The sequence below is a fragment of the Mobula birostris genome, chromosome 12, assembly GCF_030028105.1.
Source record: "Mobula birostris isolate sMobBir1 chromosome 12, sMobBir1.hap1, whole genome shotgun sequence".
In the NCBI taxonomy this organism is placed as follows: Eukaryota; Metazoa; Chordata; class Chondrichthyes; order Myliobatiformes; family Myliobatidae; genus Mobula; species Mobula birostris.
This window is the reverse complement of record NC_092381.1, coordinates 21,115,638-21,140,742: the sequence shown is the minus strand read 5'-3', so window position 1 is coordinate 21,140,742 and position 25,105 is coordinate 21,115,638. Positions and strand designations below refer to the sequence as shown.

Below are 25,105 nucleotides of genomic sequence, written 5' to 3'. Positions count from 1 at the left end.
CAATCAGTTCCTTGGTCTTACTGACATTGAGTGCAAGGTTGTTGTTGTGACAGCACTCAATCAGTGATCTATCTCAGTCCTGTATACCAGCTTATTACCATTTTTTCTGCTCCCAAGTTTTTGGTTACCTGTGCCATACTGTTTGTCTGTGAAGCACCCTGGAAACACTTCTAACTAAAAGTATTAAGTAAATATACGTTGTTGTTGATACCATGACAGGCCTTAATTATGGCTCTTTTAGTTTGTACTGAACTAAACCTTGCATTTATTACTTTGTTTTATTGCACAAAAAAAATTCTGAAGGCTTATTTCTAAAGGTTGAATTAGTTGGCTGTATCTATAACTTCTTACTAATCAATGGAATGTCAGGGTCCAATCCACCTGCATTAAGTTTGTGCTGCAGCATGTAACTATCAAGGAACTAGAAGGGAAAATGTACAGCCCAGGGAAAGTGGCCCTTACGAAGAAACTTGAGGTGGAAAAGTGTACAACTCCATTATAATAGAGTGTTGGTGGTGAAAATAATAGTAATAAGTAAATTAAACAAATCCTATTGCAAGTTATTCTCCACTTTCTACAGCCAACATGTTTTTTTGCAGAAAACTGATTTCACAGAGACTGTCTAGACCAGAGGTAGGCGTATCAAAATGCAAATTGCTGGGCAGGGCACATGTTATTTATCACTGAAACATGAAATGTATTGGACTGGCTACAATAAAGCCAGTTGCTCTGGGTCTGTAGCTGCCAAATTTTACTCAATGTTATGCTTAAATATTAGTAAACTTCGTAGTATCTTCATTCATTCCGGCACAACAATTTATTGTCTAGTTATTTTCAAGTTTCAAGACTAAGCTTGAATAAGTTCATGTTTCCAGTTTATGAAGGTAATAATCATGGCTAAGAAACAGCAGTCAAAATTTGAGCTTGGACTTAGTAGGCCATTGTCTATTGCACAGGCACTCAGTTGGACTTCCTGTGGACCCTTGCAGTGATGTTTATAGTAATTGGAAATGGCACACTACCTCCTAGACTCCTACATTAATTAAAATCTGGAGGATTGAGACACCGTAACAGTACCAGTTAATGTCTAATACCAGGGAGATTATTTAAGACTTAAGATTTATTGGACTCAAATTTGTTCACACAACTCCATAACTGAAAATTAAAAATTTTAACTATCTCTGGATACACTAGCTACAAACTTTGTCCCTCTTTTTTAGAAGCAATTTTTTTTCTGGCATAAAGCTCTCCCAGGTGACAAAAAATAGTACAACATGCAAAATTTGTGGACTGCTTCAGTGGTCTTAAAAATGTATTTATTTACTCCCAGAACATCCTGTTTTTACTACATCCATTTTGCTTAAAACTGTGTCAACAATGAAATTGTGTCTTTTCCTTCTGAGATAAGGAACCTTCAGTGACTTCAGATAAAATCTTGACTGCATTACTCCTCAGAATTGCTTTCACTCTTTTTCCTTGTCCTAGCTGATTGCTGTCATAGCTCACATTTAGTTGATTATTTCTGAATTTGAGAGGTCACCAAAGCTCCATAGCCAAAGACAGGAGTAGTAATGTACTATATTCACAGGGCATCTTCCTGCCCTACAGGTTTCCTCAACAATTAGGCATTCAAAGACTGCAGTGGTGTCCTTACAGGGAATACCCTGTGACTTCATTCCAGGAGCGTCTGACTGTGACCTTGGACTTTTTTTTTTTTATCCCTGTGCATAAAATATCATGCCTCCTGTTATCAGTGTTTTTTTCAAAACCATCCCTTTGGACCCCTAGGAACATTGTCCCACACCATTACCATTGTTGAAGCACCCTTTCGTTCAGTATCAATGCTAGGTAGCTGGAAAAATGTTGTGTGAATGGTGTTACCTCAACTCAAAGGCTGCCTGTAATATATTGTAGCATCTATAAAAGTTTGTGGCTTGTCAAAAGGGAACACCATGCTGAAACATTTCAGTACAGCATTACATAGGGAAAACCAAAAATGCTCATCTGCGAACTTTGGAAGTGCAGTTTTCACTCTGTGCAGTTGTCACAAACAGTATGAGAAGAACTCTGTTACACTGATTTAATGGCAAAAAATAAACTGTGTGGATGTTTAACAAATTTCATGACATACGTAGTTGATGTTAAATCAGATTCTGATTCTCTCAGCAGATGTTGACTGATCATCTGAGTATTTACAGTATTCTTACTTTTTAATTTTCCGACATCTGCAATTGTTTTTTTGCTTTTTGATTTCCAAGTATAATATCAGATATAATATTTAAGGCATAACGTAAAACAAGAAATTTCTGGAGTTTTAAATTTTCCTTGGAGGCCAGCACAGTATTTTCTGTTTCTAAATCTATATTTTATTCTACAATGGCAGTACATACTATTTATTATGCGTAAAGATTTTTATTCCTCGTATCTACGAAGGATGTAAGTAATAAAGTCAATTCAATTCAGACCTTGAAGTTCACACAGATGACTAAATGAAACCTTAGTTTTCACGTTATAAGAAAAATGAACTCACCATGAACCACTAGAATACTTGCAAACCTTACCTCATCTAGATGTTACCTATTTATACTAAACATTTGTTCTGATTTATCAAGAAGTTTTCGATATACTCTTTTTTTTACATGATACTGATGTATTTGTTTAAAAAAAAATCCCACACCAGATTATATGATTCAGAAAGATAATCAGGGGCAAAGAAGCGGAGGCCACATCTTTATGCCATCTGCGTTAATTTGCACACAAGTTGAGGCTCAGCTTCAACTATATCCAGCAATCAACTTTAAGTAACCCGTTCAAAAAAATAAGAACTACTGAACACCAGTAATCTAGACTGTTAGTGTTAAATATTAAGCAATTTTTAAGTTTATAAACATGAATAGGGTTAACGAAATGCTTTCATTCTTCCTAATTTCAGGTGACTACAAATTCTACTGTCCAGTTTCCAACAGTAAATTTTACCTTATCAGAATCATTGGAAGAGCACTCAATGCCTCAAGGTAGTAAACATTTACTGCAGTGGACTCAGAAAAAATATGGATCTGTGACATCTTTCACCGAATTGAACAAGGTTAATAATATTTACATCAAAGTAGGTGAAGGTAAGTCCATCTTATTCTCTGGCTTCAATCTGAAATGTTTTTTTTTACTTTTTGGCAATGATACAATTGTTTGTAATTACCTTTTATTCTTGTATAATTCCTTGAGATAGTCCTAATAGGTAAATGAGAGGTTTGATTTTTTTTATCAATTGTTTAGCTTTTAAAACCTCTATATAATTTTTCCATAATGTTTGGTAAAATCAGCATTTAAGATTTTTGTTAGCCATAGTTATTCTGAATAGATGATAAAACAATAATTATAACTTTTTTTAGATCCTTCATTGTTACCCACATGCATTATAGAGAAGAACTTCCTGTCTCAGAATTACCTCGGAGCTTATTTGAAAATGCAACCTGCACAGGGTTGTACATCCTCAAACCCAATAGGTGAAAAGGAGGTTCATGTTATTGACTTGGAATCCCCAAGTTCGAATCCTTACAGGTAAGTGAGAATTTTGGTCTGATTTGAATCTTTGGTTCTTCTTGAAATGCTGATTTGCTCTTAAAATGTTGAACTGCTGTGTGATGAAGCTAAACATTATCATAATACCTAGAAGTAGCTAATTACTTCTAATAGATGATTTAATGATTAAAATTTATTAGTTCTAAGTGTAATACACATTTTTAAATCACTCTTTTGTTTTTTGTTACAGCAAGTTGTAATCTAGTTTATAAGGTACTTTTTTGAACCTATCACTGAGGTGTTCAGTGGACCCAGATATGACCAGAGCTAATTTTTGGGACAGTGCTTGCATAGGTATACTTCTGATAGGAGGTGTTGACTGAAGGAAACTTTTAATGCCACCTCTTTTGTGAAATGACAGACAGTATTTTGACTCATTTTACATCAGATGAACATGGAACCATTTCCCATTTCATTGGGTATTTTCTAGCATTTTTGCTCACTAAATTTTGAGGGACTCATGCTAAAAGCACCTAGGTATAGTGACAGCATCAAGTTTGTCCTCCAGAGAGTTACACAGTCACTGCCCTTGACTACATTTTAAATATGTTTGGTTGAACCTTCATTGTTATGAAAACCTTCTTCCTTTGGGAGTGAACAATGCCAGGTGGTATAAAGACCAAGATGGTGCAAAACCAGTGCTCTGAGTAGAAATTTGTTTTGGCTATTGTACTGTCAGTAATTTAAGCAAGCTGGATACTAGAAAAACAGCTCCAGGGTTCTCTAACATCTTTTCCACTATGCCCAGAACTTATTTACGACTAGCAGTAAGTCTCCAGAAATCTGCACAAAATTGGTTAATGTTACGTTTTTCTGGCTTCCCAACGATGAATTTCTATGCTAATGTCTAGTTGCATCTTGTTAAACTTCCATTACTTGACACAACTAACTACTTCCAGATGACTCCCTGGTGACTGTTTTGATGGAGCAGCAGTGTTTCACATTGCAGGATTCTCGGAATGCTCCATCTAACCTCAGGAAATAGTTCATGATGACGCCTTGTGTCATAGTAACTGGATGCAATAGTTTCCATAATTACCTCCCCCTACTAATTCCTAAGTTTACCAAAAGAAACTTCAGTTTGTTAAGCTTTAAGTTTGGTGTTAGCAAATCCACATTTTGTTTTAATATTATGTTACTAAAAAATTAAGTGGCACTAAAATGCATTTATATATTTCAAATTTAAAACACTTATTTATTTTCAGTAAAGTGTCTTGCAAGTGTCATGTTATCTTAACATGAAAATTTTAGTTCAGTTACTACTTGTGGTCACTTCTGATGTAAATGCTGCCTCTATTGGCCCTCTGAGGTATTATTTCCTATTTCATTGCATTTTCCATGGAATGATCCTGGTGATGACATCAGTACAATTAAATTTCCTGGACATAACATTTGACCATATCACCCTATATTGCACAATTAAATTTCTACAATGAGGAGGCCAAATATGTTTTTCAATCACTTGATAAAAGCAATTCAAAGGATAATATACCCAAATGCTACAACAATGTTGTCTAGCCATCGCTGAAGACTTAGTTGGCACAGCTTTTAACAAACTTAGTAACTCTTTTTATAAACACACATAACAGACCTTTAAAACGTTCCTCTTGTGGATTCTCATTTTAACAATCTTTTTTTCTGTCCTCTCACAAATGTATCTATGTAATAAATACAAAATATTGGACATAGCACTTTTTGTTTTGTCCTCTTTTGGCAAATAGTCTAAAATGTCTATTCCAGCATTTAATGTAATGGTCAGCTATGCCCTGACTTGGAAAGTTGTGTGAATACATTTGAGCTGTGCCAAGCAAATATCAGAGAATTGGTTGTACTTGCCCTTGCTCCACCTAACAGAAGTAATGGAGACTGTTCACTTTGGTCATACTCGATGCATGGACCATATTATCTAAGTATAAGAGAAAATAGTAAAAAGAATTATCATCTGTAGCAATGATGCACCTTGGATGGTCATAGAGCAGCACAGAAACAAGCCCTTTCGCCCACCAAGCCCATGCCAAGCTAGGATTCTGCCTAATCACAGCGTCCTAACCTAGACCAAAGCCCTCCGCACCCTTTCTATCTATGTATTATCCAAATTTCTCCTAAGTGTTGAAATTGAACCCATATCCACCACTTCCACTGGCAACTCGTTTCACACTCTAACCACCCTCTGAGGGAAGAAGTTCCCCCTCATCATCCCCTTAAACATTCCACCCTTTCACTTTTAATCCACGACCTCTAATTCTACTGTTACCAACCTCAGTGGAAAAAGCTTGCTTGCATTTGCCCTATCTATACCCTTCATATTTTTGTATATCTCATTCAAATCTTCCCTCATTCTCCTACACTCCAGGGAATTAAGTCTGAACCTGTTTCCTTGTAACTCAGGTTCTCAGGTCCCGGCAGCATCCTTGTAAATTTTCTCTGTACGTGATGGTATTTAGTTCAACAAAAACCAAAGTTGATTTATTTGTCTGTGCAAGTTAAACTATAGTTGTGAGAGTTGTATTAATGGTCTAAGTGCATCCTCAAAAATCTGACCCTTCAACTACTTCTGGAAAAAGTGTGTAGTATTGTTTTGAGTGAATGTTATTATGAATCATCTTATAATGCATATCGCATTGTAGCGTATTTTGCACATGTTCTATTGTCTGGGATTAATTCCAACATTTTAATCAACTGGCCAGACACTAGAGACATATTCAGCTGGAAAAGGTTGAACATAAGTAAAAATTCTGGCACGTATACAAACTTTTTTATGCTATTCCACAGCAGGATTTTCAAAGTGGACGTAGTTGTCGACATACGGCCAATGCATGCAGATACTGTGCTCGCCAGAAGTATTTTGCTGATCCTCAAGTGCGAGAAAGCAGTCAATTGGGTAATCAAGTCACATGATATCATTGGAAAGCTAGAAGTGACTGTAAGTGTTTATGCATTAAGCCCTGTTAATGAATGAGTAATTATTAACCAGAAATCTAACTACTATAATCAGGTTTGTTATTTTATTAGTCATTGTAACTCTCCAGATGAATTAGCAAGTAAGTGTTTTTTAAAATGTTGAAATCTCCTAAAGAAGTGTACCTCTAAAAGCTACAGAAAATTTCAATCTACAAATGTATATTATTTTCATACATGTAAGAATTATTGAAATTGTTTTTATTGAGGATCACAGTTCATCTAAAAAAAATTGATTCCTTGCAAAAGTTTGACTCCTCGTCTTTGCATGGTAATACAGGTTAGGGGCCCTTGCAGAGTGCAACTTGAAGTATAATCCTTAGAATGCATTTTTCTGCTGGCTCCCTCGGGGTGTTGGTTGTCGAGTTCAGTATGTGCACAAAATATTCTCAGAGTAACTCTACAGCTTCATGTGCTATGCTCTCAAGAGCAGATGATATTCTTTTATGATTTCAACACAGTTCTTCATTTTTATTGCTGTAAGTTTCCAGGATTTTCTTCCTCGAGATTTTGGTAACACAAGCCAGGAGCAATTTAAGATTGGAAACGTTTCAGCACTCCTTTATGATCTGATCAAAAAAGAATATTTAAAAAATTTGATTATATTCTCCAGTTGGGCAAAACATTGAGCCAAAACACACATTGATGCACTCATCAGGCATGGAGGTATGACAGGAATGGAGCTGAGGAGCCAGATGTATAGCATGCCCATCATTCAGAACATTATGGAGCACCTCTGGACTTGAAGATGAGTCCTCACAGGAGTCCACTGTTGCTATTACTCTAGTGCTACATAATCACCAGATTAGTACAAAATAGAGTTGTTTCATTAAAAAGGTATATGTGGATTAAAGATCAAAGAACCAATTTTGAGATAGAATCACATCCTTGTTATTCAGAATTGTTTTGTGAGTGAAATGTTCAGTTCATTTTGTACTCTTTATTCATTCAGGAGAATCGTGGATAAGTATGTATTTATAGCGTTATTCTGCTCAAGTGAGTGTTGCAAGCTTCCTTCATGAACTGCAGCAGCCTTTGGGGTAAACATACTTGCAGTGTGCTGCTTAGCTAGGTAGTTTCAGGATTTTGGTCATGCAGCATTGGAGATGGCAATGTATTTCTGTAGCAACACACACAAAAAATGCTGGTGAATGCAGCAGGCCAGGCAGCATCTATGGGAAGAAGTATAGTCAACATTTTGGACCGAGACCCTTCGTCAGGACTAACTGAAAGAAGAGCTAGTAAGAGATTTGAAAGTGGGAGGGAGAGGGGGAGATCTGAAATGATAGGAGAAGACAGGAGGGAGAGGGATGGAGCTAAGAGCTGGAAAGTTGATTGGCAAAAGGGATACGAGGCTGGAGAAGGGAGAGGGTCATGGGACGGGAGGCCTCGGGAGAAAGAAAGGGGGAAAACCCAGAGGATGGGCAAGGAGTTATAGTGAGAGGGACAGTGGGAGAAAAAAGAAAGGGAAAAAGGCGGGGGGGGAATAAATAAATAAATAAGGGATGGGGTACGAAGGGGAGGTTGGGCATTAACGGAAGTTAGAGAATTCAGTGTTCATGCCATCAGGTTGGAGGCTACCCAGCTGGAATATAAATTGTTTTTCCTTCAACCTGAGTGTGGCTTCATCTTGACAGTAGAGGAGACCATGGATAGACATACCAGAATGGGAATGGGACATGGAATTAAAATGTGTGGCCACTGGGAGATCCTGCTTTCTCTGGCGGACAGAGCGTAGGTGTTCAGTGAAACGGTCTCCCAGCCTGGTTGAATGTATTTCTGTGTTGGCATTCCTCTGATAGTGTGACTATTGGGGTATGTGCAAATGTGGCTTTGTCATGGGGCAACTGTCCTTAGGTGATACGGGTTTTGGGAGGTGATATTGGAGAACCTTTGGTAAATTGATACATATAATTCACACTCTAGCTATGTGGTACCATGTTGAAGGGCATAAACATTAAGGTGCCGTTTAGGTAGGCTGCTTCTCTTTGACTGTACTAAACTTGTTGAACATTGTTTGAACAAGTGATTCAGTTAATACACTGCTTAAATGTATTAACTTAAGAAATGGACCACTGGTTAAATTGGTCCATTTCTTAAGTTAATAAAGCTCTGAGGGAGGTAGATTAGAATACAAGGTCAGGAAATTGCTCCCAGAACGATGATTCTCTCACTTACTACCACAGTGTCAATCCATCAGCTATGTTGTGTGGGGCACTACTAGCTCAACAAATGGAAGAGAGTGTCATGTTGGTGGATATGAAAGACCCTCGCCTAGTGTGAACTTGGCACTCAGAGCAGAAGGGTACAGATTTAAACCCTGAGCAGGAGCACTAGGTGGTAATTAGTTTTCCTTACCAATATCTGCTCTGATGTCTTGAGATTTCATGGGATTCCGAATCAATATTGAGGATTCTCATCTGCTTGGTCACATCTAATGGTTCTGTCCAGCTGGTGGGACAGGAGAAACCCAGAACTTACGTTTATTAGCTGTAAGCTCAGATTCTGTGAGTATGATTGTAAGACTGGTCTATAAATAACTCTCATAATGTTTTCAGCTATTGATTTTAAAAATTGACTGGTTTTATTAAATTTAGTTTGCCTTTGACTGACGTCTTTCAAGACATAAAGTGTATAGAATGCCATTAGAAAAGTGGCTGTTTTATCATACTTCAGAAGTGTTTTGAAACGTATCCATGAGTCATTCTTCGTACCATAAAGCTAAATATTTTAAAGTTTTAACTTATTCATAGGAATATGAGAATTTTATTTTGGTATAAAGGTGAACCCTCCAGCCACAAAAGCATCAATAGCTTGACTGGGTCTCCTTTGCATTACCAATGAAACTTTTAGAGTTATGCAGTATGGAAGCAAACCCTTTAGCATCTATTTACACTAATCCTACACTAACCCCATTTTATTCTTCCTATATTACCATTCTACACCTTAATGTTAGGGGCATTTACAGTGACCAGTTTACCTACCATACACACGTCCTTGGGATGTGGGAGGAGACGCATGTGTTCACGAGGGGAATGTACATATTTCACCAGCTTCAGATTAAACCAAGATCAGTAGAGCTGTGCACCACTGTGCCTTTTTGGAGGTGCGTCTATTCTATATGGAGGTAAAAGATTGCATGATATCCAGGCCAATATTTAGCCCTGCATCAAATATATTTTTTAAAAAATTATCTGACCATGATTATGAGCTTGGTGTGCACAGATTGGCTGCCAACATTACAAAAGTGACAGCACTTCTGAAGTAGATCACTAGCAAGAAAGCACAAGGGTCAGGATGTGATCTATATTAATGCCATATTTTTGCCTAAAGCTAAAATTACATTTTTTTAAAGTAGAACTTAAGTTATTTTGTAAAACCAAAGGTGATGTTGTCTACATCTTGTCAAAATGAATATACTGAACTTTGTTTAGCTGTAAAATAAATAGGATGAGTGTGTGTGTTAAGATAGTGCATTTATGCACTGGCAGTGCATATAAATTTGTTGTAAACATTGGCATAAGCAAATAAAATACTCTGTGGCGAGCCATCAGATGTAATTAATTTCAATTGGAGATTTAATGTTTGAAGGTGCACTCATTCAAACATTTCTATAATCCATAGTAGCATCTTTCTGTGAGCTATCACTTTTTGATTCATTATTGTAGTCAGGGGAAGATAACAATTTCTTATATTTTTTATTGTTATCTACAACATTTGTTTGAAGTGACTCAGACTATGATGCAGGAAATGTCTGTTATATTTAAACAAAAAGCCTTTCCAATAATCAGAGAGACAGCTGCATCATGAGGCTCAAATGACTTGAGTTACAAATGTCCAACTTCCATTAAGAGAGCAAAGTGATTTATATTTTTGCTGATGACTTTCCAATATTCAGTTCCATTTACAAACCCTCAGCAAATGAAGCAGGCCATTCCTACATGCAGAAAAGCCTATACTGTACACACTAGGACTGGCTGCTGCGAAGGGATCAGGGATCAGGATCCAGACCACAGCATTCGCTCCGGGCTCAGATTTCACCATCCAACCTGAAGCCACTGTCAAGCTCTTCAAAGCAAGGCTTCAGGCACGTAGAAACACCTTGACCTCCAGATTCTCCTCCAAGTCACACAACACATTGATACCATTTCTTCATTACAGAGACTTACTACCTAACAGTGTTGTGGGAGCACTTCTGTCTAAAGGACTGCAGCTGTTCAAGGGGACACTCACCACCACCATCTCAAGCATAAATTCAGGTTGAGCAATAATTTCTGAATATTGTTAGTGATGGCCACATCCTGAAAAAAATGAATAAATTAAAAATCTAATTTCCAACATCCTGATGCTGGTGAGTTCCAGATTATGACTATACCTCTCCAACAACATATTGTCTGACACATCCCTCTTGTGATGGCTCTTGCCTTGAATTTAAAACTTTACTCCTTTCTGCTTGAATTATCCACTAACGGGGATAGCTTCCCTCTACTTCACCTAAATCAGCCATAACCTCATGCACCTGTCATGTATCTCTTGGCCTTCTTTGTACTAAGATGAATACACCCATCTTCTCCATTTTAACCTTAACAAGTCTTTCATTCCTTGGAATCTTTGAAGGCACCCATTTTGTATAGTTTTGTGATTATTCATGCTGGTTTCTTTACTTCATTTGCTGTTATAAATTATTTGCCAAATAGAGATTATCCCTGTTTGGGAACAGTCAGAAAATAATTTTTGTTTTTGAAAGGTTTTACTAATGAAAATCTTAAGAGCTGAATATGAGTCTTTAGACGGTGTATGAGGAATGTAGTGTGGCAATATTATAAGCAATTTGTCTTCATAAATTTCAATAGGGAATGTGTTAGTCATGACAATGCAGTTCTGGGTTAAGTATTTGTTCAGCTTTTAGCGCAACGCATGAAATCTGTAAGATGACAGAGAAGAGGAAGTCAGGCAAACTTGATTCTGAATCACAATTATTTTCTTGACAGCACGTAATTGTAATAAGTGGATTTGAAAAATAAACCTATGTAGAGCAAAAACAACTTGGGTAGTGCATTGACTGAAGCATTAAAGCAAGGACGTAGCATTGTTCTCAAAACATTCAAATACACCTAATGAAATCTGTAATTACCATCTAAATAAATGTGAGACCTAAACAACAGGAGAGATTTTTTTTTGGAGTTTTTCTCCTATCAAAATAGCTGTGAGTGCAACAGATTTATTCAAGGTAGATGTTAAGATCACCAGTAGAACAATCTCAAAAGAGGGGGCAATGTTCTTCCTCCCCTCCCTCCACCTTCTAAGTCAGTCTCACTTTCCCCTTCCTTTCCCATCATGATAAAGGGTCTCAGCCCAAAATGTTGACTGTTTATTCATTTCCATAGATGCTGCCTGACCTGCTGAGATCATCCATCATTTTGCGTGTGGGGCAATGTTTAAATGGAGGTGCATAGGGTTGTAGAGGCTAGATCATTGTGGGTATCTGACCAATTGAAGATGTGTGACGGCTGGTGAGTGGGTACCTATTTGGTGAAATATGAGTAAATGGTAATTTATTGGCTTCTGGGAAGAAATGCACAATCCATTGAATAATTATGTGTGGCCTTTTTTCCCTTAAGGATGGCGAAGTATAACAAAAAAATAAATGTTCCTAAAAGCAATGTAACTGTAGTGGACCTTGGTTGAGCATTGGTGAATTCGTGGGAATTTTCAGTGGGAAAGGATTAAAATTTGGTCACAATAAGGGCAAGTAGAATGAGGAACAAATGAGGAATTTGGCAAAGATACACTGCATTATGCCTGTAAAGTGATCAGACATTTCAATGGAAAACATCATTTAGACCATGAAATTAATTTAATGTGTGTATTCCGGCCTCATAATGGATTGTCTACTGAAAGGCCTAAGAGGATTTGCTAGATGTTCCTTTTGGACAAGTTTATTTTACTAAATGCTATCAACAGGTGATAGTTTCAGAATGTAGTTAGCTTAACTTGAACTCCTTGTCTTCAAACAGAGAATGATACACAAATCATTTACATTGCAAACTGGATTTAAAATTTTAACCTTACTGCATTTCCACCCTGCTCACATTCGGTGAGTGTGGCTTTCCTTGTAACTCAAGTTAACTTTTGAGGCCAGTTGTAAATTTTTTTTAAGACATGGCAATATAAATTACTTTTACTGTTGATTTGAGAAATGTGAAATCTTTAATCATGAGAGCTTTCCCAATTTTTAGAAGATCTGCATCCAGGTAATAACAGATAAAGCTGGATGTGAGTCTGTAATGCTAACAATAGATAGAACACGGAAAGTTAAGTAAAAGCTTGTTTCATATTCTACTTTGCCAGGATCGGAGAATTTTTAGATGTGAGTAAAGGTTAGTCAGGTTGTGTGTGTTTTCTTTAGCACAGAAGACGTTGAGCAAGGATTTAATTGAGATGCATCGTACGGAAAGGCCCAGAAATATCTTACAGAAACATATAAAATTATGAAAGGGATAGATAAGATAGAGGCAATAAAGTTGTTTCCAGTTGTAGGTGAGACTAGAATTAGGGGACATAGCCTCAAGATTTGGGGGAGTAAATTTAGGATGGAGATGAGGAAGAACTGTTTTTCCCAGAGAGTGGTGAACCTGTGGAATTCTGTGCCCAACGAAGCAGTGGAGGCGACCTCAGTAAATGTATTTAAGACAAGGTTGGATAGATTTTTGCATAGTAGGAGAATATGAGGGTTATGGGGGAAAAGGCAGGTGGGTGGAGAAAAGTCCATGGTCAGATCAGCCATGATCTTATTAAATGGCGGAGCAAGATGGCCTACCACTGCTCTTATTTCTTATGTTCTTATGAGAGAATGGAAAGGAAAGAACCTATTTTCCTTGGCAAAAGAGAAAACTAAATGAGTAGATTGAAGGTAATTGTTGAAAAGGTTAGATATGAATGGATTGCTTTTTCACCAAGAGGGAGTCAGGAACTTAGTCTGAGTGCATGGTTTTAAGAACAACCATAAGAACAGAAGAAAGTAGGATCAAGTGTAAGCCATTTAGCATCTCGAACATACCTTGCTATTCAGGATGATTCTGGCTGATCTGCACTCTTCATTTCCTCTACTGTGCCATTTCCCTGATCTTTCAAAAATTTACCTACTTCTCTAAACAGTCACAATGATCTAGCCTCCACAAACCTCTGAGGTAGGGAATTCTAGAGGTACGCTACTACTCTCGGTGAGATGAAGATCTATGCAACACACACAAAATGCTAGAGGATGTTTCGGGCCGAAACCCTTCGGTAGGGCTGGAGAAAAAATTGCTGAGGAGTAGTTTTAAAAGGTGGCGGGGGGGGGGGGGTGGAGGGCAAAGAGAAACACAAGCTGATGGTAAAACCTGGAGGGGGAAGGGATGAAGTAAAGAGCTGGGAAGTTGATTGGTGAAAGAGACGGAAGGCCATGATAGAAAGAAAAGGGGGAGAGCACCAGAGGGAGGTGATGGGGTTGGCAAGGAGATCAGATGAGAGAGGGAAAAGGGGATGGGAAATGGTGAAGTGGGGGGCATTACTGGAAGTTTGAGAAATCGATGTTCATGCCATCAGGTTGGAGGCTACCCAAATGGAATATAAGGTGTTGTTCCTGCAACCTGAGTGTGGCCTCATCACAACAGTAGAGGAGGCTATGGATGGATATATTGGAATTGGAATGAGAATGGGAACTGGAATTAAAATGGGTGGCCACTGGGAGATCCCACTTTTTCTGGTGGATGGAGCGTAGGTGCTTGGCTAAGCGGTCTCCCAATCTACATCGGGCTCACCAATATATAGGAGGCCACACCGGGAGCACCGCACACAGCAGATGACCCCAACAGACTCACAGGTGAAGTGTCACCTCACCTGGAAGGACTGTTTAGGGCCCTGAATGGTAGTGAAGGAGCAGGTGTAGGGGCAGGGGTAGCACTTGTCCCACTTGCAAGGATGGGTGCCAGGAAGGAGAACAATGGGGAGCGACAAATGGACAAGGGAGTCGCATAGGGAGTGGTCCCTGCAGAAAGTGTGGGGGGGGGGGCGGGGGGAGAGGGAAAGATGTACTTGGTGATGGGATCCCATTGGAGGTGGCGTAAGTTTCAGAGAATTATGTGTTGGACGTGGAGGTGGTGGGAAGATGAGGTAAGAGCAGACGTATGTAGAAATAGAAAATAGGTGCAGGAGTGGGCCATTCAGCCCTTCGAGCCTGCACCGCCATTTATTATGATCATGGCTGATCATCCAACTCAGAACCCTGCCCCAGCCTTCCCTCCATACCCCCTGATCCCCGTAGCCACAAGGGCCATATCTAACTCCCTCTTAAATATAGCCAATGAACTGGCCTCAACTGTTTCCTGTGGCAGAGAATTCCACAGATTCACCACTTTCTGTGTGAAGAAGTTTTCCCTAATCTCGGTCCTAAAAGGCTTCCCCTTTATCCTCAAACTGGTGACCCCTCGTTCTGGACTTCCCCAACATCGGGAACAATCTTCCTGCATCTAGCCTGTCCAATCCCTTTAGGATTTTATACGTTTCAATCAGATCCCCCCTCAATCTTCTAAATTCCAACGAGTACAAGCCCAGTTCATCCAGTCTTTCTTCATATGAAAGTCCTGCCATCCCAGGAGTCAATCTGGTGAACCTTCTTTGTATTCCCTCTATGGCAAGGATGTCTCCTCAGATTAGGGGACCAAAACTGCACACAATACTCCAGGTGTGGTCTCACCAAGGCCTTGTACAACTGCAGTAGTACCTCCCTGCTCCTGTACTCGAATCTTCTCGCTATAAATGCCAGCATACCATTCGCCTTTTTCACCGCCTGCTGTACCTGCATGCCCACTTTCAATGACTGGTGTATAATGACACCCAGGTCTCGTTGCACCTCCCCTTTTCCTAATCGGCCACCATTCAGATAATAATGTTTTCCTATTTTTGCCACCAAAGTGGATAACTTCACATTTATCCACATTAAATTGCATCTGCCATGAATTTGCCCACTCACCCAACCTATCCAAGTCACTCTGCATCCTCTTAGCATCCTCCTCACAGCTAACACTGCCACCCAGCTTCGTGTCATCCGCAAACTTGGAGATGCTGCATTTAATTCCCTCATCTAAGTCATTAATATATATTGTAAACAACTGGGGTCCCAGCACTGAGCCTTGCGATACCCCACTAGTCACCGCCTGCCATTCTGAAAAGGTCCCGTTTATTCCCACTCTTTGCTTCCTGTCTGCTAACCAATTCTCTATCCACATCAATACCTTACCCCCAATACCGTGTGCTTTAAGTTTGCACACTAATCTCCTGTGTGGGACCTTGTCAAAAGCCTTTTGAAAATCCAAATATACCACATCCACTGGTTCTCCCCTATCCACTCTACTAGTTACATCCTCAAAAAATTCAATGAGATTCGTCAGACATGATTTTCCTTTCACAAATCCATGCTGACTATGTCCGATGATTTCACCGCTTTCCAAATGTGCTGTTATCACATCTTTGATAACTGACTCCAGCAGTTTCCCCACCACCGACGTTAGGCTAACTGGTCTATAATTCCCCGGTTTCTCTCCCTCCTTTTTTAAAAAGTGGGGATACATTAGCCACCCTCCAATCCTCAGGAACTAGTCCAGAATCTAACGAGTTTTGAAAAATTATCACTAATGCATCCACTATTTCTTGGGCTACTTCCTTAAGCATTCTAGGATGCAGACCATCTGGCCCTGGGGATTTATCTGCCTTCAATCCCTTCAGTTTACCTAACACCACTTCCCTACTAACATGTATTTCGCTCAGTTCCTCCATCTCACTGGACCCTCTGTCCCCTACTATTTCTGGAAGATTATTTATGTCCTCCTTAGTGAAGACAGAACCAAAGTAATTATTCAATTGGTCTGCCATGTCCTTGCTCCCCATAATCAATTCACCTGTTTCTGTCTGTAGGGGACCTACATTTGTCTTTACCAGTCTTTTCCTTTTTACATATCTATAAAAGCTTTTACAGTCAGTTTTTATGTTCCCTGCCAGTTTTCTCTCATAATCTTTTTTCCCCTTCCTAATTAAGCCCTTTGTCCTCCTCTGCTGAACTCTGAATTTCTCCCAGTCCTCAGGTGAGCCACTTTTTCTGGCTAATTTGTATGCTTCTTCTTTGGAATTGATACTATCCCTAATTTCTCTTGTCAGCCACAGGTGCACTACCTTCCTTGATTTATTCTTTTGCCAAACTGGGATGAACAATTGTTGTAGTTCATCCATGCAATCTTTAAATGCTTGCCATTACATATCCACCGTCAATCCTTTAAGTGTCATTTGCCAGTCTATCTTAGCTAATTCACGTCTCATACCTTCAAAGTTACCCCTCTTTAAGTTCAGAACCTTTGTTTCTGAATTAACTATGTCACTCTCCATCTTAATGAAGAATTCCACCATATTATGGTCACTCTTACCCAAGGGGCCTCTCACGACAAGATTGCTAATTAACTCTTCCTCATTGCTCAAAACCCAGTCCAGAATAGCCTGCTCTCTAGTTGGTTCCTCGACATGTTGGTTCAAAAAACCATCCCGCATACATTCCAAGAAATCCTCTTCCTCAGCACCTTTACCAATTTGGTTCACCCAATCTACATGTAGATTGAAGTCACCCATTATAACTGCTGTTCCTTTATTGCACACATTTCTAATTTCCTGTTTAATACCATCTCCGACCTCACTACTACTGTTAGGTGGCCTGTACACAACTCCCACCAGCGTTTTCTGCCCCTTAGTGTTACGCAGCTCTACCCATATCGATTCCACATCTTCCCGAAATGGAAGAAGATCTGTACACCTCAGTTTCTCATGATGGGTCCTGTTTGTGTGACATTGCACCCTCTTTTGAGATCCTTCTACTGGTGGAAATATCTTGACATCTATCCTGAATAAATCTGCTGCACACACAGATGTTTTCATACATGAGAAGCCCCAAATACAATCAAAATATTTTTGAATGTGCACTTGAGGTACCATGGCTTTGGACCCAGAACTGGGCTTTTATCCACTGCAGGTGGACAGTGAGCCAGATGGCTCTCCATGTTGTATTTTGCACGCTCCACTGTTATAATCTTTGATTTTATTTAATGTTTATGATATCCTCTATCTTAAGAGCCATTTGGTCTCTTTTGATTGCTGAGAGATGGAGCACCTTCAGTCATTGGGAGATATCGTTCGAACTCCTAGTCATGAAGTATCATTTGATTGTTCCCTTATGATCTTACTTTATCAACCCTAAGATGGGACAGGTTTAGAGCGGGGATTCCTAACCTGGGGCCCCCGGACTCCTTGCTTATTGGTGTAGGTCCATGGCATAAAAAAGGTAGGGAACCCCTGGGTTAAGTGGGATGTGGGCAAATGGGACTAGATTAGATGGATATCTTGGTCAGCATGGGTGAGTTGGGCTGAAGGGCTTGTTTTGTGCTGCAATTTGATATGACTTTATAACTGTGCACTCTGAATTTCAATTAAATTTTACTATAAAATAGTACAGATGCTCAGCATCATTTTCAAGAAGAGAACCAAAGAGATTTCCAGTATAGGGAAAAGTAGAACAGTGTAAAATTAGATGCACAGTAAGATATTAATAGAATGAGGGTAAATTTCTTGAATTTCTTAAAACCGTTTTCAACGACCTCCAATTACCAGAAATGACAATCACTCTGTCCTTCTATGTTATAAATTGTTTCTGTGCCCCTGTTCTTATGCTCTCATGTCACACACTGTGCCCCAGCTATGAGGTTTAAGGCTCAGTGTCTTTCCCCTTTCCTATCCAAAGTTCCTGTGCAGCTTCGGTTTCAGTTCTGTTTGAATTTTGGTTGTGTTTGTTTGATTACGAAATGTGTTTCAATACCGTTTCAAATCTGTTAGCAGCTAGTAGAATAATTTCTAACAATTCTTATAAGTTGCCTTGATCTCTATTCTTTTATGAAAACATAAAATCTCCCCTCTAGCTGTTAAATCGTGTTACTAACTTTCACCACTGAATTATGCAGCATGTGATTTGCCAAGAGATAAATCCATGACCCCCAAGAAACTTACTCTTTTTGCAAAAACCAGTGGCATTATAAGTATCAGAGCAGTGATCTTTCATTCACAATCTCCTGCACTTCAGAATGGAGCTAGTTAAGGAATTCATTTGGTGACAGGGAGATGGCATAGTCAGAGGAGCAAATCGCTAAGAGAAACTAAGAAACCTAGCTCGAAGAAGATGGTCAATTTGAGCTCAGAGCCAGTGGTCTGGTTGGGCGCTGGGCCCCTATTAAGTACACATTACATTTAGAAATTATTGTGAATATGTAATTTTAATTGCATGGATTTTTAGAGTTAATTGGGATTTAAAAAAAAGAATGAATGAAGTAATTCATTTGAATATTGTTGTTAACATCTATTTCTACCTCATCAAGATTTCTGACAGGGACAGTCTCAAATTTAGCCGAGAGACAGAAGCAGCCATGATAGTGGTGAAGAAAACATCATCTAATCTGACATCTGCCAGGATCGACCTTATGCAATGGGTTCGAGAACGTGGTCACAGCATAATCACTTCTTATACAAAGGCCTCCGTTGCTAATCAAATACGTTTAAGGCTTCAAGAAACTGGTAAGTGTTAAAGAATAGGTGTACCTTTAGCAAAAGTTGAAGCTCAATTGTAATTTGAACATCTCAAATTCCACCAGCAATGAATATTCATTATATGCAAACAATGTATCAGATTGTCAACCGGTGGTGTAGTGGCGTCCACACTGGTCTGCGAGGTGAGTGGTCCCAGGTTTGAATCCGGCCAGCTCCTTGCATGCTTTCAATCATTGCTGGGTTGAGAGTCAAGCTAGCAACTCTGCCTCGTAAAAAAAGAGACAAAAATGCTGAAGAAATGGCAGGGTTGCCGCCTGATTCACCACCAGGCGCGGACAGGAACAATGGTGTATCGGAGGATATTGTAAGGAATTAGATGCTATACCATTATCAAAACAGACTGCAGTAATTTCATCTAAAGGATGTCCTGTTTGAATGAAATAAATTCTTTTGCATCACTTGTAAGTAGTCAACACATTGAGTTATACAGCACAGAAAACTGGCTATTGAACTTCAGCTTAAATCTATCGGCATTGATTTAGGACCATTTGTCTTTATACAAGCAGTGAAACAGTATGGACCATCCAAACACAAGTAGGTAGAAGTGGCGTCGTTTTCTTGATCCCTACAAGTTCTTTCTTCAGTAGCATAGGCATTAATGAAGTGTTGGTATAAACATCCTTTAAATATTATTGTGCATCAACTCCTTATGAGTACTTAAAGGACGCCACAGTAGCTTAATGAATAGAGTGACGCTATTGCAGCTCGGGGCATTAGAGTTTGGAGATTATTTCTGACACCATCTGTAAGAAGTTTGTATCTTTCCCGTGAGCACATGTGTTTCAAAAACATACTTTCCAAAGTTTCACAATCCAAAGACACACCGGTTGGTAGATTAATTGCTCATTGTAAATTGTCCTGTGATTCAGCCAGAGTTAAATAAGTGAGTTAGTAGGTAGTGTGGCTCAATGGGCTGTAAGGGCCTGACTTGTGCTGTATCTCTAAATAAATAAAAAGGAGACCAGACTCACATTTACAAAGACCCAGGCCATGCATTGCATTATCCACAATTTTGGTAGCAACAGTTTAAAGCACATGTTTAAGCTACTGAGATACTTTTGAGGATGATGATAGTGGGGAATGCAGTGTGGGTATCACTGAAAGTAGTATAGTTGCCTGATCACTTTTCTAAGAGGCATCCTGGCACGTGCTACAAATTTCTGGATATTATCCAAGTCCCATTTCACTGTTGGAGCAGCTGTGAGTAGTACTGGAATCTGCATACTTCTCCAAATTGTGAAATGTGTTGGAGGTACTGAGTGGAAAATAAAGCATTCCCACACAGGGATACATGAGCTGACAAAGTAACTTCTGACCCATGGTTTTCTGCTGCTGACAAAAGCCAGGCATTAGCAAGCTTCCAAGTATTAATTCAAGATTCAAGTTTATTTATCACGTGTACATTGAAATGTACAGTGAAATGAGTCAATTGGATTAACTACCAACACAACCGAGGATGTGCTGGAGGCAGCCCGCAAGTGTCGCCACACATTCCAGCACCAGTATAGCATGCCCACAATCTCAGTAGATCAGCACAGAATCTGAATGAAGTAAAATTTTAAAATTTTATATATGTTCTGAAGAGGACGATGAGATAAATTAAGAAAATGGCTTCAACTGAGGTGGACTTGTGTCACCATCTGTTAGTGGATCAAAGTTAGTTGAACGTTCAATAGTTTATCATTATCCATTTAAGGAGTTATAAATTTTCCTTTTTTTGAAGTTGAAGATACGTAAAATTTGTGGTCTTTTTTTGAAACTGAAATGCTGGAAGTAATTCAGAAATTCTTAAGGGAGACGAGATGTGCTGCAGCTGCTAAGGGGGGATGTTTGCCATCTAAATCTCTGTGCAACAAATGGTGAAGTAACAGGTGCTGGAGCTACAAGAGGAAGAAAAGTCACTTCTAATGTGACAAAGTGAAAATATATCTTTGCATCTCATCGGGGAATCAACATGAAATTGACAAGAAGCAATGATGTGCTGTAACAAGTGTTGGACTGAATATAAGCGGCTGCTGAAAATACTCAAAATTCTGTTGCCTATAAACTAAAATTATGGGTCAACATGCTGTATTAATTTGTACGTTAAAAAAGTAGAGCCAAATGGTATATTACCTCTATTTTTAAAAAAATGTTCTTGTTCATCACTTTTCACTTATTTGTTCCAAAAATGTTTGCATTTCAGAAACTAGCTTACCTATGCCATTTGTATGTGTGTACGTTACCAAATGACACTTAGCACATAAACCAGAGGATGAAATTTTACTGCTGTGTTTTATTTCCCCACTTTCACTCTTCTTAACATGTTACCTGTTTATAGTTTTATTTCCTGTTGCTATTTTAACTCCATCAATAACTTTCCTTCACATTGCTATCTTTTGAAATGTGCATTCCATCTTTTTCTATTTAGTTTTGTTAAAGGCACGGCACAAATGTAATGTGGATGGTGGGAAGTGTGCCTTTTCTCTATGTCAAAAATGAAGTAATACAGCAGACACAAACATGAGGAAATCTGCAGATGCTGGAATTTCAAGCAACACACATAAAAGTTGCTGGTGAACGCAGCAGGCCAGGCAGCATCTCTAGGAAGAAGTACAGTCGATGTTTCGGGCCAAGACCCTTCGTCAGGACTAACTGAAAGAAGAGCTAGTAAGAGATTTGAGAGGGGGAGGGGGAGGGGAAGGGGAAGGGGAAGGAGGAGATCCGAAATGACAGGAGAAGACAGGATGGGGAGGGATGGAGCCAAGAGCTGGACAGTTGATTGGCACAAGGGATATGAGAGGATCATGGGACAGGAGGCCTAGGGAGAAAGAAAAGGATGGGGGGGGGGGAAGCCCAGAGGATGGGCAAGGGGTATAGCGAGAGGGACAGAACCTTGCCCATCCTCTGGGCTTTTCCCCCCCCACCCCCTTTTCTTTCTCCCTAGGCCTCCTGTCCCATGATCCTCTCATATCCCTTGTGCCAATCAACTGTCCAGCTCTTGGCTCCATCCCTCCCCATCCTGTCTTCTCCTATCATTTCAGATCTCCCCCTCCCCCTCCCACTTTCAAATCTCTTACTGGCTCTTCTTTCAGTTAGTCCTGACGAAGGGTCTCGGCCCGAAACGCCGACTGTACCTCTTCCTACTAATACAGTAGACACATTTCTTTGTAACTCTACTATGAGTTAAGCTGTCAAATGAACCAGATGAGTAGGGGAAGGAATTGTAACTTAAGAACAGAAGGAACAACCACAACGCCTGACAAACACTTTTCTTATGAAGGGAAAAGGCAGCATTGAACACTTTCTCTTTGCTGGAAGGGAGGATATTGTGCTCCCACTGTATTTCTGAAATGAATCAACGGCTTGAATCATTGCAATAAGTGATGAGACTGCTCAAGCCACAGTATACTGTGATAATCATAATTTTGACCCAATAATGAAATAAGACTGACAATACAGATCAAGATCAGACCTGCCAAAGGGTCTCGGCCCGAAACGTCGACTGTAATTTTTTTCCATAGGTGCTGTCTCACCTGCTGAGTTCCTCCAGCATATTGTGTGTGTTGCTTGGATTTCCAGCATCTGCAGATTTTCTCTTGTTCAGGATCAGACCACATATGTTTTGGAAAGCATTTGGAAGTGATAATGTTGCAATACCTATGCACTTTTGATCTAAGTAGTAGAAGCCCTAGCTTCAAAAGACTTTATCAAACAAACCTTGATGAAAGCATTCAAAAGCTTATATAAAAAAAATGTACTCCACCATAAAATGTAAATTTTAGTAGCAGATGATCCATGAGGGACCAATAAGACTAGTTAACTCAAGGCAATTCTGCTTGTAAATATTCCAATTTTCGGGGCACAGTTCACTATTAACAGAACTGGTTTCCTCAGTGCTATATACCTTGCACGGTATTTTGACCCAAGGGAATTGCCCATAGGGATCATGTCATTTTGAGGTCCAGATAATGGAGCAGTTTGCACCAACCACAGGTTCTCTGAACAAAAATAGTCCAGTTGCCCCATTGATGTCAACCAGCAGAATGTATTGTAACAGAAAATAAAATAAAAGTTTAAATACCAGATTGTACATGTTAATCATTTGAAAGCTATCATAACATTAAAGCACTGTGTTTATTAAATGATCTTACAGATTGTCTTTTGTCTCGTCATTCCTGGATGGTTCTAATGATGCACAGAACTTGCAATTTTTTACTTTCTTACTTAAGGGAATGGTGGTAAATATCATTATGGATGCAATATCAATCTTCAAAAGTAGCGCTGAATTATAGATGTGGTTGATGTAGTAATATTGACATTTTTACATTTAAGTTTCAATCCCCGCTTTTTAATCAACTCAACTGCTTGGCCTTTCTCTGGAGACTGAGTCGGTCAGTTTAGCCAAACAATTTAGGGAGAAGAACTAGTAAATCCTACTCATTACAACTGATAAGTTCCTGAAATCACTATTGGTCTAGTTCATGGAAAATTCCTTGTACTCAATCTAAGGGTCGGATCGTGAAGGGCTAACTTAAAAAAGGAGAAAGAATAAAGAGAAAATTCACGACTCCAATTTGAAAATACCTAATTATTCATGGAATGTTTGGAAGCTGATGTGGACTGAGTTATGATGTAAAATAATTTAAATGTTGAATTTTTTTCAATCTCAATCTGAATACTGTTGTTGAGGCAAGCCCACATAGATTCATTCAGTCTACCAGAAAACCCAATGCTTGAGAATGTTGCTATTGTTCAGATTGCACTTTTGCAGTATGTAATACATTGTAATAGTACAGTAATACTATTGTTCCTCTTTCAGACCATGATATTAAATAGTATAATAGTGTTGTGTTCAACTGTTTAGAGTTTTTGACATTAGGATTTGAGAGCCTTTTGAAAATTTGAATTCGAGCTGTTGAAGACAGAAGAACTGAAACTAATCCTGACCTATAGAACAATCTATACATTACCAAACTGTTTGATAGTTTGCAATAAAATTAAATACAACAAATCAGTATTGATGTAATTGTAATGCAGGAGTACACCTGATCTAAGTGAAACATACACACAAAATGCTAGAGTCGGGCAGCATCTATGGAGAGGAATAAACTCCTTTTCCCCACCTTCTTTTTCTAGCTTCCGTCCCTTCCTTTCCAGTCCTCATGAAGGACTGCCTGAAATGGCAACTGCTTATTCCTCTTCATACATGCTGCTTGACCTGATAGGTTCCTCCAGCATTTTGTGTGTGTGTGTGTGTGTTACTCTGGATTTCCAGTATCTACAGAATATCTTGCACTTTATTTACTTCTAAGTGAAAACTTGTTTTAAGTCTTGTATTCTTTAAAACAGAAGTATTGACAATTTCCTGTTTTTCCATCACTTAGATGAAGAAGAGGTAGATTCCTTCCTTCCACCAGAGCTTTCTATTCTTAGAGAGCCACTATGGTCACCTGAACAGGCCTTGCCTGGTGTGAAAGAAAAACTTTGGTTTCCATTTCCCTTTGACCAAGGCAGGTTGGATACAGCTCACAAGTTGCCGCAGATATCATCAGATAGTGCATTTAAAAAACTAATGAGAAATGGATTCCCTGAACCAGAAGAAATTCAAACCATTGATAATGTGGCTCTATTTGTTCAATGTGAGCATGAAAAAATGATAGCTGCAATTGAAAAGAGCAGCTTGCAGGTTTGTTTAATTCCAGTATGTGCTGCAACAACTCTAATAATTTGTGATGTTTGTGAATTAATATATTTGCAGTGCTAATGATGCAAAACCTAAAAGCCCTTATTAGTTATAAATAAATCGGTTTGTTACATGTATGAAGGTACAGTGAAAAACCTGTCTTGCACGCTGTCCATGCAGGTCATTTCATTACAACAGTGCATTGAGGTAGTATAAGATTATATTTAC

The 25,105-nt window shown here is 39.1% G+C and overlaps 1 protein-coding gene and 1 long non-coding RNA gene across 5 annotated transcripts in view; one reads left to right on the top strand and one right to left on the bottom strand.

Moving 5' to 3' along the window:
• LOC140205773 (uncharacterized) overlaps window positions 1-25,105 on the bottom strand; it is a 139,890-nt gene that overhangs the window by 26,166 nt on the left and 88,619 nt on the right. The window lies entirely within an intron of this gene.
• Window positions 1-25,105, top strand: part of tgfbr3 (transforming growth factor, beta receptor III) — a 158,829-nt gene that overhangs the window by 100,756 nt on the left and 32,968 nt on the right. For 3 of the 4 annotated variants that reach the window (XM_072273419.1, XM_072273417.1, XM_072273418.1), the window contains 5 exons: window positions 2,933-3,116; window positions 3,390-3,558; window positions 6,352-6,502; window positions 18,984-19,179; window positions 24,579-24,880. In XM_072273419.1, coding sequence (XP_072129520.1) covers window positions 2,933-3,116; window positions 3,390-3,558; window positions 6,352-6,502; window positions 18,984-19,179; window positions 24,579-24,880 — 1,002 coding nt within the window. The remainder of the gene's footprint in view (window positions 1-2,932; window positions 3,117-3,389; window positions 3,559-6,351; window positions 6,503-18,983; window positions 19,180-24,578; window positions 24,881-25,105) is intronic. The other variant, XM_072273420.1, reaches the window with a different exon arrangement.